Genomic DNA, 13,126 nt, shown 5'->3' with positions numbered 1-13,126 from the left:
ACATTGCTAAATGCCAATAACTAAATGCAACTGGGTTTGGGTTTAATCCTTAATCTCGTCCTGAAGCAAAACCAGTTGAGAAGCACTGCTCCAGAAATGCTCCTCTACTTGTTACCTGTGGTCTTCAATTGTATGTGATTTGTCTCCACAACAAACTTCTGCTTGGTTTCTCGTCATGTTCTCCTTTTCAACGTGACACTACGACAATGTAATTTCTACGTCCTCTAAAACTAATTTGGATGTAAATCTGCTATTTGTGGAGATGTCAGATGGCGAATTGTTCAGTGGGAACCTGTGGAGCCAGCCACGGCGGCTTGATTTTAGTTAAAACCAATTAGAAATGACCAGAAATAACAGCGCCTGGAGATGAAGTCATTTTTCTCTTGAACCTCCCTGGAGAGTGCAAGGCCTCTCTACGGAGTTACTTAAGTGTTTTAGAATATTAGGAGGAGAGATGATGAAAATCGTCAAGCTTTTTTAATCATTGCATTTTGCATTTGAAAGTTTATGAAGTATAATAAGGCTAAGTGTGTCAGTGCAAAACGGGTAAGAGAATGACTTTGACGAAACAAAACTTGGATGACATCCGTCCTCTTTTCTGATTAAATAACTCTACTTGTGATTGAGAAGGTGATCTGTCATAAGAAAATACATGTTATGTACAATTTAATAGCATGTGTACATGAAGGATACTGTATAATAAACTGCTTGACTTGTATGGATCATAGCACAGTTCTTGCAAAAGCATTCTTGGTTTTCATAATATGGGTTATGGGTGGAGATGAGATGAGATCAAAGCTTGTTTTGCAAAACTGGTTATCCAAAGATCTTCACTTTCTAATTACTGTTAACCTCAGAGTCAGTTTCACTCCATAGAACCCCAATGCTAATGTATTAAATAATAATAACAAAACATAGTAAACCGCAGTAGGATAACTATTTGATTATCTAAGAAAGGTAATGCTTTCCATACAGTGCGTAGTATGTTTAGACAAGACTTTACAGTACATTTTTAAGCTAGGCAGTATAATCTGCTAAAGAATTGTATTTTCTGACCAGCTTAAGGCATCCGTGGCTGCGAAACCAAAGTGTTTTCTATAATTTAGATGATAGGATGAATGATTCATGAAAGGTTATTGTCAGAGGGAGGATGGGCATAATCTTGGCACTTGATGATGTTGTACCTCAAACAGAAGTGGATGAAAATCTATCCAAATAGATTTGAGGTTGTCACAATTTCCTTTTAGCATTGGTCTATCCCATGACTAGTTTCTTGACTCGTAAGGGCAAACTTGTAGAATTAAAAACATGCTCTTTTACTGTAAGATGTTAATAGACACTAGTCCATCCATACCCCATTTTTGTAACCACCAAACCTGAGGGTCCACTTTACTGTTATCTGCAGAATTTACCAAAAGCTCTGTAAGCCTAAACAGATCATAGAAACCATTCGGTCTCTACAATCTACTTTTGCTTACAATGCTTTTGGGAAACGCAGCCATGTTCAATAAGCTGAGTTTGTGGCCTATTGTTTAGCGCAGTGGTTCTCAACAGTCCTGGGAACCTACCGCTCTGCACATTTTGAATGTCTTCTTTATTTAACACGCTTGATTCAGGTCATCAGCTTGTTAGGAAAGAGCTCAATGAACTGAACTGAATGAGTCAGATAAGGGAGACATACAAAATATGCACAGCAATGTGTAGCGGACTGACAGGAAGCAAAGTGGGAGAGAGAAAGGGGGACAGGATCGGGAATGGTACCCAAACCGAGACTCGAACTTGAGTCACTTGAACCGCAACCACGCTATTAAAGTGCTGCCCATGAGGCTATTGGCTCTGATGTCCCACGTCATTCTTATTGTCAACGGACAGCCCACTCTTTGATTTTATAGCAGAATTATGTTGTTGCAGAAAAGTCCAAGAACCTTTCTTGTCTTGAAATGCCTACCAAAAAAGAAAGGTCCTTTTTTATTGTTATAATACAGATGATGTTCAGTCCAGGGCCAGTTTGTGTAATTCTAGCATGCCTACCTAAAACCAGAGTCAATTATTCCAATATATCACAATTGCGTTGGGGTCCACCAACCCTCAAGCAAGCCACCCATCTTTATCTCTGTCATCATCCCCTACTCAGCTGTTACTTTTCCAGAGGTGTCTATACAAGCCTTGTCCTTGTATGGCTGAGAGAGCCACTGTCCTCCTCCCTCGCCGGTCTCCATAGACTGAACAGTGAATGAGGATAAGTGTGAAGCAGCAGTCAATGAATCAAGCAGTCTGACCGGCAGCAGCCGGGGGGGGGGAAAGAGAGAACGTCGAGCGGGCCCCCCCACGGGACTGGCCTCGCATTAGGAACTTCCTCGCCTGTGTGTTTCTGCCACAGGTTAAATGGATCGTTCCCATTAGCTCGGTGAGGGGACAGCTCCATTACGTCAAGGAGACTCTAACTTTGAATGTCACGGAGTGCCGAACCCTAGCGCAGCGCGTCAAGCACCCTGCCGGAGAGGCCTCGCTGACAATAACCATCCATGATAATCATTTGCTGTCAGGTGCTAAGGAAGCTGGAATTATGATGCACAGCCTGCCCGACAGACCAAGACACAGAGCGCTCTTTAGTCCCGCTGGTTGGGTGGTGAAAGAAGCTTCTTGCTCACACATCTCGGGTCTAAAAATTTTATTTGGACCCTGCACACATCCTTCCTTTATGTTCTGATATGAGTCTGCTTTCACCATGTTTCTTATCGGTTTACACTGGGATTTGGATAAGGAATAAAGACCCTGCCTTGTGCAGGTCTGAGACCTTTTTTTTTTTTTTTTTTTTTAAGATGACCATGACACGGTTTCACCAGGAGAAGCTGTCCCAGATCAGCGTGACACTGTCACCGTGTTTTTCCCATCTGCAATACAGATGGCTTTACCTGGTAAGGAATGTGGACTGCTTGGCCTTCTGTGGCAGATGTGCTAAAGGTTAACTTCAAACAGTCATCAGTGTGCTCGGCATATGGAATCTACAAGAGGAAGAAAGCAATGAATTATGGCCGTGGACATGCTTAGAATATTTTCCAGGAAATACCCTGAACCTTCTTATCAACACTGTTTGTCCCTGACAGTTTTTATGAACAGTAATATATTATGATTGTGAAATTCTGTTTTTATAGTTAAAAATGACATGGGTTACATAAGTCTTTTTGAATGGTTTAATAATAAATAACTGTATGGACACAAAATAATGTCTAGATTATATCAGTTTTGTATGACTGCCCTGTAGACATCCGGAAAGATGACCTTTTGATTGGCTGATGCAAACAGTGATAATGATCATGATCACCTTTCATGTACACAAATGATAACAAGCATATTTTTTTATGTCAGAGCCAGTGTCACATCTGAAACCATTGTGTTGTGTGCATGTTCTATGAGGATGCTACAATATGTTTTGGCAAATCATGTTGCATCTGTCATTGTTTTATCATCCATTCATCCAATGTTTTTTTCCCTCTATCCGCCATTTCCGACATCCATTCTTCTTATCTGTTTGTCTTTCTATCTAGATATATACTGTCTATTGTTCTCTTTCTATCGTTCTGTCATTCTCTTTTTAGCGTTACAATGTTCTTCTATCTGTCTATCTATTGTATCTTTTGTTTACTGTCCTCGAGTAGAATTTCTGAATTCCACAGCACTTTGTGACCGCAATCATGATGCCGTCCTTTGAAGAAGGCCGGACAAGCTTTTTCTATCTGTCAAGGATGAATTCACCTCCAAACCGACCCATCACCCCATCTTCCAGTGGAGTAGACATAACCTGGCAGGCTTCACTGGTGTCAGGGCCTAGACCCAGACCCCCTCCAGCTCCAAACTCTGTTCACCCATTGGTTCCCTGGCCCCTTCCCCTTGCACCCTCCAATCATAGCCCTCCCAATGACACCTAGAGGAGGAAGTGGGCTCTCTCTCCACCCCTCCCCTCTCACTCCTAGCAACAGGCCATTTTTCTGACCGAGCCTAGCGTCCTCTTTTTGACAGTAATGATTTCCGAGCAAGTACATTTTTTTTGTGTTAAGATTGGTTTTCATATCTGTAAGTGACATTGACAGAATAGCTGTTGTGGTTTGGGAAGGATCAGAGACAGATAGCTGATAGTTCTACAGAATAAGGATGGGAATCGCATGGAGAGAGAGGGAGAGATAGAGAGGGAGGACAGGGCAAGAATGAGTGATAGTGACAGAAGTTGGATCAAAGACTGACGGTGTCCTCACTGTCTTCTTAGCAAAGTTCATGAGGTATCTGATAACTACAGAGCGCAACCTGTTTTGTTTCATGCTGAATGATAGAATGCATGGTGATAGGATATATGTTGTTTCCCCCTCAGAATTGTGTGGGTTGTGGTTATTCCTCAGGTATACTTTTGCAAGCACGTTCACAAAGTTATCTCTGAAAGGCTTAATGTCACACTATATTTTTTAAGGCGTTAAATGGCTATTTTATGCATTATTTTAGGCTCCTGTTGTAAGTAATGCAGCTTTTCTAAAACCTTTATAACTTTATCTCTTTTGTGGAGTACAAAAGAAGATATTTTGGGAGAGTGTTTCCTTTAGGATATGTAAAGACTATTATTTTTTTAATGCTGTTTCATGTTGAATTTTACAGGCATGTTGCTTTGAACTTGAAAATATATAGTCTAGTTTTGCTATTTTCAAATTACTGAAACCTGTTGTCTACTCTTAAAAGATTGAATGTTATGAATCCTCTAAACCAAACTAAACGAAAATACTATTCCGTAGTGAATAAATAGGCCGATATCAATGACTCTTCCCTTTTCCAGCCAGAGTTTTAACCATGACAGTTACTGGACAGTTATTTCATTTGTAAAAATCGAGAGCTCGCCAGGAAAGAAACTGGTCCAAATCACATGGATTGGATAAATGGCTTATTCCCTTGGACCATCCCTGTTATTTCACACCATTAGACTGGAAAAGTTTCCTTAAAGGGATAGTTCTCTAAAAAATAAATAAATTAAATCATCATTTACTCACCCTCATATCGTTCCAAACCTGTATGACTTTCTTCAGTGGATCACAAAAGATGACATTGTGTATAAATACTGGTCACTTTTTTCCATGCTGTTACAATTAATGGGTTTGGAACAATATGAGGATGACTATTGAAGGATTGAAGTGGTTGAATTATGCCTTTAATATTTTCAGTTACACTGGCTCCTAGAATGATACCTTTGTGTTTAGCACAATGGTACTATTGGCCACAGCTTGACGTCATATTTTGGTAATTGCCATTTACCCCCATGCTGAGTGCTTTTTGATTTAATCGTAGGTGTAAGTTACAAGAGGAATATTGCTTGTTTGTTTCTTTGTGTAATGTTGTTGTTGGACAATGAGCTTCCAGCGATAGCATTGTTGATCTGTGAAGCTTTACAGGAGTGCCTCAAGTTTCGCTTCTGGGTCCTTTCTGTATTTTTGCTGGCGTGTCCTCAGGTGCATCTGTGTGCACGTGTGCCTGCTCATTTGCTTTACTGTCTTTAACTTGTATTCCCCCTTCCCTCAAAAAAAACATCTGAAGCATCGTTATCGCCGGCCAGAGCTCTTTTTATTTTCTGTGGAATTACTGAATCATGTCAGCTCGACGTCCCTAGAGTTTCAAATGCAAGCTGTAGAAAAATTAGCCATTGCTTCCGCATGACAAGTGGGATCTATTAGTCTGCTGTAGCCCATAGAGCATGAGCACGCTCGGTCCACATGGGACCCTCTGTTTCAGCAACATGCACACACATCCATCCGTGCCTCTGTGGCATTAGTCATGCTTTATAAGGTCAGACATAAAGATGCACCCGGTGCTTCTGGGCTACACCAACAGACATGAACATATTCACAGATCTGTTTAGCATTCTGTATGTGATTTCCTGTTAATTTCCATTGCGTGGAGGTCAACTGTGACAGCAAGGCTACTGCCTGGTCCGTGTGACGGCAACATACTGACCTCCCTGACCTTGCTTAGACTCAGCCTGTGGCAGTGCTAGGAAGCATTAACACAGTCAAAGCTAGCTTTTGGCTCTCGGTCAATGTCACGGCTTACAGCATCTCCGTTCCAATATGCTGTCAGCTTTCTCTGTAATTTACATAGCTTTCAGCTGTACACAACTGTATGTTTGCACACTAATAAGGAAAAAAAGAAAAAAAAAGTAATATAATTTTTGTATCTATCTTTTGCAGGTATTTCAGTAACAAAGAAGACACACACTTGTAAGTAATTATTTTTCTTTTAATTAAATGTTTATTTATTTTAATTAAATTATTTTAATGTTAAGTTTTATTTTAATACTTAATTTTAATATTATTGATAATTGTCATTGGATTACTCTTTTTATTGCATTTTTGAAGACTGTATAAATATAAGTTTTATTTAGTTGGGTTTTTCTTCTCCAGGTATCCTTGTGTGTATGTGTGTGTGGTCTGCAATAATGGTGCTGTTTCTCAGTTATATTTTCACTGTATAAAAAAAGAAAGTTTGTCTGCTATTATTCATTTAAGAAATCTGAATCTCTCATAGGAATCATGTGATTTTTTTTCTGAAGAAGAAGGTGCTATATTATCTACTCTGCTTGCTCTTTGAAAACAAGTATGCGTTTTGTGCGTGACCTTCGCGAGTGAGGTTAAAGACGTTCCTTTTGATAAGTCTCTGAGAGAGATATGGATCAGCTCTGGAGGGAAGACTGTAGAATCTCTGACAGGTTGCATACGTGACCTTTTGGGACTCTGTGCATTAGATTAAGTATATCAGTGACTTTATCTTCGTTTCAAGTTTAGTTGAGGTTGCAGTTCGGTTCAATTTCACACCTGAGCTTCCGAAGCTGAATTTTTTAATACATTTCTTCAGTGCTGGGGAAGCTACTTTAAAACTGTAGCTTGTCAAGCTACTCACAATTTAAAATAGTTCAACTTGTCAAGCTTACAATAATGTCGCATTTTGTCACACCAACTGCTACTTTTCAAGTATTTGATACTGGAAAATCAACACTATTTTGAAAACATTTGACCTAGATTCACTACTGAAAACAGTAGTTAAGCTATTAGTGCCATTAGCTTCGCTAGCTAGTTAGCATTGACCAATTTCTGAGAGGCTGTATTTGTTTTGCATCCTAGTCAGCTGTAAATCTAGCTAATTAAAGCTCATCTTGTCATTTTATATAAAAATACTTCCATCCTTTCATCTGTCTACGTTCACTTGACTTGTTGAAAGGCTGTAGAAATATCCAGTTTTAGCTGTCTTCTCCATTCATCCAGCACAAAGGTGGATCTTTCATCCTTTCTTCCAGGGCCCTACTGCTATCTTAATTACGGTGCTGATCACTTCTCCTTAACAGAAGGAAGTGAAATCAAAGAACGTTTCAAGTGAGAGGGTTCAAAGCCATGGACCGGACTTCACTATTTAATCTCAATGAAAGAAATGCTAATGATGCGTGTCAGAGAGCGCGAGAGAGAAAGTTAGAGAGAAAGAAGAAGAGAATGAAGTGTGAAGATGACATGTTAAGGCTGCTGGCAAGGGTCAAAGGGCACTGTTTGACAAAGAAAGGGTTAATAAAAATACATAATGGGTTGAGAAATGGTCTTGCTGGTTACGAAAGTAATTAGCATGTGTATCGCTCAGCATAATTCATGCTAAGGAATTGGCCGGTTTTAGTTACGAAATCAAACTTGACCCTAATTGCTTTCAGTAGTAATAGGGAACCTCTCAGGACACCCTAGCAACCACCTAGCAATCCCCTAGCACCCTCATCGATACATGTTAAAAAATTATTGGTCCAAACTCAATTAACCTATTTTGCTTTGTAATGTCAACATATCATTGGATTTCCTGTTGCACATGAAAATGCGCCGTATTGGATAAACTAAAATGGTGTTCATGCTGACTTTACTGAAGGTATCAGCTGAGATTGGATAGATAATTCACAGGATGTGTGTGTTGGTTGGGGGTTGTGCAAATGTGTGTTTTACAATCGAATAGACTGCATATGCAGCCATAATGCATTCATGGAAGCAACTGAACTGGAATGTGCTCATACCCATGCTCATATGCACATGCAAACACACACACCCAAGGCTATAACAACTACACATTACATTTACACACATTTCCCCCAATCCAGGGTTGCCAGGTCTGTGAGACAAAGACAGCCCAATGACTAATCGAAACTAACCTAATAACAGCACAAATATGCTAATTAGAAATATGCTATTTTTTTTAGGCTACATTTGCTCGACAATGATGTACTAAAAACCAAAACGTTTTTCCTTTGCGTTCGTGTACGGACAACAACGTTGTCAAAAAGACCCCTGTTCACACGGATCCACGAAAACGTCTAAAATCGCTGTATTATTCATGCCAGGCCAGTAGTTGGCGATGTCACTTTGTAAAGAAACACGACACGCCTTTACACTGAACACGTAATGCGCATGTGGATGACGTCACAGTTTTCACAAATTCACGTTTCTGTTGTTTACATGGAGACGATAACGATATTGTTTTCAAAAACTCGCACTTTGAAACTTATTTTCAAAAGTTTGCGGTTTCAGGTCCCCAAAACGGCATGTAAATGAACAGCCAAAACGTATCAAAATGTTTTCGGTTTTTATTTGAAAATGATGTCATGTAAACAGCCCCTAGAGTCTCTATTATGTATTTCCTTTCATTTGGAGGGTTAAGGCTGGAATACATCACACATATTTTGCCCAGATTTTTGCCCCGATTTGCATTCTGGTGGAGTCAACACTTGTTTCGAAAAGTCAATCTAAAGATGATTTGGATTGCCAAATTTCACAAAACATGTTTTCGGGCTATTTTAGAAAACATGTTGTTTTCATTTGTCATGTGTCATTCCTAGCAGCGAGGCACATTTTTCTGCATGAGATTCTTTTGTTGAAAGTCTGTTGTTATTTAGTAGTGTATGATGCCCAGTTTTTCTCAGCCGGTGAATGCATGAGGCCTAGCGTTTTAAAATCTGTTCAGAATTTAAGTTGTGTAATGTATTTCAGTCTTTATGGTGTAATGCGAGTACAAACATTCAACTATACCTTTATTTAAATTATTTCACATGTAAGTTAACTTGCTCATTTCTACCGTTTTTCATATCTACAAAAAGTTTTGACAGTTTTGCTTGATTTTAATCTTAGGTTTTTTAAAATGTATTTTTTTGTGTTTTGATTGTGTTCATAACAACACTTGGCATAACTGTTTCTATAAAAATCTTCTAACCTGTTTTGACTTGCAGAAAACAACAACCCGCAGCAGCAGTAACCATGCAGTCTCAACCACACACACTCTTTGCAAACTCTCATCTTCCCACACACACATCACACAGATTCATCAGCCTCATCTCTCCACTCTTGCCTGAATGATCAAAACCGTGAAAGCAGCCCACCGGTCCCCTCATCAATATAAATTACAGGGCAGCTGTTGGCTAGCAGGCACTTTCCCACTCCCTCTCGGCCTCCCCTGGCTGCACGTTCAGCCCTTAATAAGCCTGAGCACTTTCTCGAAGAGAACAGATACTTCAGTTCTCCTCTTTACGACCCACTGGCCGCCTCTATGACCAACCCAATGTTATTCCGAAGTGCCACAGAGACAAAGCCAATGTATAAACGAACATTCAATGTTGGAAAAACGAACATTCAGGTTGAATTTCACTTCAAGCAAGTGCATAGAATAATTGGTTGTATTTTATTTATTTATTTTTTTTATCGGTGGCCAATATAATGTACAAATATAAATAATACAGCTTAATCATGACGAATGAGCATTGCTACACAAATTTGCTAAAATAAATAAAAAATAAATAAACTTTCAAAACTACATACAAACTTTCAAAAGTGAAAACAAAAATATTTTCAACTATTAATTGGCTAATTGAAAAAAAATGTCACATGACTCATTAAAAAAATAGATAAATGGTATGTTTTTCAACTTTAAGAAAAAATTTCATCTACAATCACCCAGTCTAGTACAATTATCGACTAAGGTGATGCGGAATTCATTGAATTAATCGGCCTGGCCAATATATTTGTTTACCATTATTAAGTGAATACAGCATTTCTACATTTGCATAATACAAAAATATTCTACTTTTAGAATAGCAGTTAGCAAACAAGTTCAAGTCCTTCCCCCATTTCATTTCATTTTAATTAAAGGGCAAAATAATGTATAAATACAAAGTTATACTTTTAAAACAGAAAAAGATGCAGAGTGAGAAGTGCAAATTTCTCTTTTTCAAATTGTAAAGTTTCACATTTCCGAAAAGGCTGTTCTTTTAGTCGTCATTTGTATGACTGGAATAGACACTCTCAAGTCATTTGAGAATGTGGCATAAACACTGACTGTGAAACTTTCCCCACAGGCTCTGTTTTACTGCACAGTTTCAAGTATGGTTTTCTTTACGTTTGAACTTGACATTTTTATGGCCGGCCTTTTTATATAGTGCTACTGCGAGGCCATGTGGTTCGTTCTGGCAACAGACTCTTTTCCTTAGATAAACAGTGCTGTTTAATAGCTCTTTGAGAGGAAAAACACAACACCAGACAGGAATTAAGTACTTAGATGTCTCCTGTTAAGAACAGGGTGTTCCAAGGAATTTAAATAAATGACAGAAAGAAAATATTGTCCTATAAAAGTTCAATAGGACTTTTAGTAAAGGACTCGTTTTCAAGGCCATTTCTTTTGTTTCAGCTTTTCAGACAGGAATTAACTTGATTAAATATGTAGAAGAAAATATTAGTGTTTTCCTGTGGGGAACTCTGTGGTTTGCTAAGATGGCGTTTTTTCAAATGTGGCTATGCAGTTTCTTGGGTTTTTATGGGTACACTGTAAAAAAAAAGTTTTGTTTAACTTAAAGTAAGTGTTTGTTCTGACTTAAAATTTTAAGTTAAGTCAAACCAAATATCCAAGTTGTCACTTAGTACAATTTCACATTTCAAGTTGACTAAACTTAACATTTTAAGTCAGCACGAATACTTACTTTTTTTAAGTTGGAACAATTTTTTTTTTTTTTTTAAGTGTAGTTTCTAGGATTTTACTAGGTGGTTTGTTACTGTCCAAGTAACAAGAGTCCACCCTCAAGTTTTTGATATTCTGCTTCTTTCAGTGTCAGTCAACAGATTTTTTCACTTGTTTTATTGTGTTGATTGAAAATTGTAAATCTGGCTGCATAGAGAAGTAATAGATTACCTCTCCTCAACAAAGCGCATATTTTGAGGTGTGATTCATGTTTGTAACAGCTAGCGGTACTGCTAAACTTCTGAAAATTGTTACCAGCCACTGACTTGACATTGCTAATTATTCCCACATCCATATAATTACGCACTGGTGGAATGTGATTCATATTTCGACTGTAGTAGAGTCCAGTCTTTGCTCTAGTGAGATGAGTTGGTGTTGTTGTAACATGTCTAGGACGCGACATGTTTTTAAGATGCACTAGGTGATTGCAGGCAGTAGACTAGGATTTAATCTTTTATTTGTGTATGTGTGTGTGTGTGTGTGTGTCAGCTCTCATATCACAGGGCTGATCCCTGGCCAGAGAAAACGTCTGTCTCGCCAAGTCGCTGCACCTTGAGAAAAAACAAACATACAAAAAAATAACAGATCAGCAAAATGATTAAGGCCATGGATCTAGCATTCTCTTACTCAGTAACAGATAGCAGCTCTTTTGCAGCTAAACAGCATGTTTGCATGTCTGGCTACATCAGCTTTAAAGCTGAAGTGTGTCATTTCTGTGCCATTTGCATCAAAAAATGCAATTGCAAAAATGATTGTTTTTAAACAGGTTTCCTGAACACTCCCCTTGTCTGGCTATTGGTTGAACAAACAAATAGTCCTGCCCCAAACTCATGCCATTGGCTGAGCCAGTGTTGCTATGCTAAGCTGGTCGGATATTCGAACAAACGCCAAATGTTTTTAAACACCGCAGAGACACATTGTTTACACTGCGAAATCAACATGCAAATGCTTTGGTTAAAAGGTACTTACAATCTCTTTCTTTATTGCGTCCACTTATTTCGAATTGAAAAAAGGAAGTTGTGATGAGATGATATCGAAGGTCCTCTAAATCGCAGTTATTAACCATAATTTGCTACTTGTTATTGCTAGTTAGAGGCAGGTGGTACTGGGAAAAGGACTTTCTAGAGGACATTTGATTGGAGAAAAATTTGGACACGCCCATGAGTGCAGGATAAGTCATCACTGTTTTTAATGCATTTTTCTAAAGGAAAAAAAAGTAATGTCAAGTCACCTGTATTTATATAGAGCTTTTTACAATACAGATTGTTTCAAAGCAGCATTACAGTGATAACAGGCTGTAGATTTTAAATAAATGCACTAAAAGTTCATTTTTATCAACTTTCAGGAGTATATTACCAGATAGATAATGTCAAAGTTAGCACACATGGACGAAAAGCCACACAACTTCATTTTTTGAATTCATGGGGTCTTCAAATATGTATGTAGCCTATGTCTTATTTCCCAGCAAATACCGAATAATAGACATGCAATCTACTAGCATGCACATGGAAATCTGCCTAGATTTATGTGATATTCTGAAGTTGTCAGAAGCTCCGGGTATGAAGCGCAGAAGATAAATGGGCTCGGTATTACGCCATGGTTTGTTATTCTATCGAGAATTATTCTCTCCTAACACATTGTTCTGCCATGATGCTGTTAGTCATGGATGACAGGTATTGAGCAAATGAAGTATTTGCTTGTTTAGGGCGGCACAGAGAGAGCGACAGCTGTAGTGGTGGAGCCCGTCTGAGTCCCGTACAGGTTAGTCGTGACCACGGGGACGCGGAGACATTGATCCAATGAGAGAAAGAGAGTGGGAAACGTGAAGAAAGGCAGAGAGAGAGACAGCGATGGAAAGACAGATTGATTGGAATGAAGTCTGGAAAAAAGGAGGGAGAATTTGAGTGAGCGAGCTGTAGAGAAGGCTTATCTGTCTCCATAGCGAGGACAGGCTGTGTCAGTGTTTATTGAGAAGCATGGCCTCACCCTTGCCAGTTCATTTGTTTACCGCCCCGTCCAGCACTGAGAGAGTCACAAAGAGGCAGCCATGCTAATCTCAATCAAACGATTA

At 38.9% G+C, this 13,126-nt stretch overlaps 1 protein-coding gene across 1 annotated transcript in view; it reads left to right on the top strand.

Moving 5' to 3' along the window:
• roraa (RAR-related orphan receptor A, paralog a) overlaps nt 1-13,126 on the top strand; it is a 319,482-nt gene that overhangs the window by 221,796 nt on the left and 84,560 nt on the right. The window contains exon 2 of the mRNA XM_056264946.1: nt 6,222-6,251. Coding sequence (XP_056120921.1) covers nt 6,222-6,251 — 30 coding nt within the window. The remainder of the gene's footprint in view (nt 1-6,221; nt 6,252-13,126) is intronic.

Source organism: Rhinichthys klamathensis, unplaced genomic scaffold (assembly GCF_029890125.1).
Source record: "Rhinichthys klamathensis goyatoka isolate OS25496 unplaced genomic scaffold, OSU_Roscu_1.1 h1tg000228l_1, whole genome shotgun sequence".
Lineage (NCBI taxonomy): Eukaryota > Metazoa > Chordata > Actinopteri > Cypriniformes > Leuciscidae > Rhinichthys > Rhinichthys klamathensis.
Note: the sequence above shows the minus strand (reverse complement) of the source record. Positions and strands in the feature narration are given on the sequence as shown.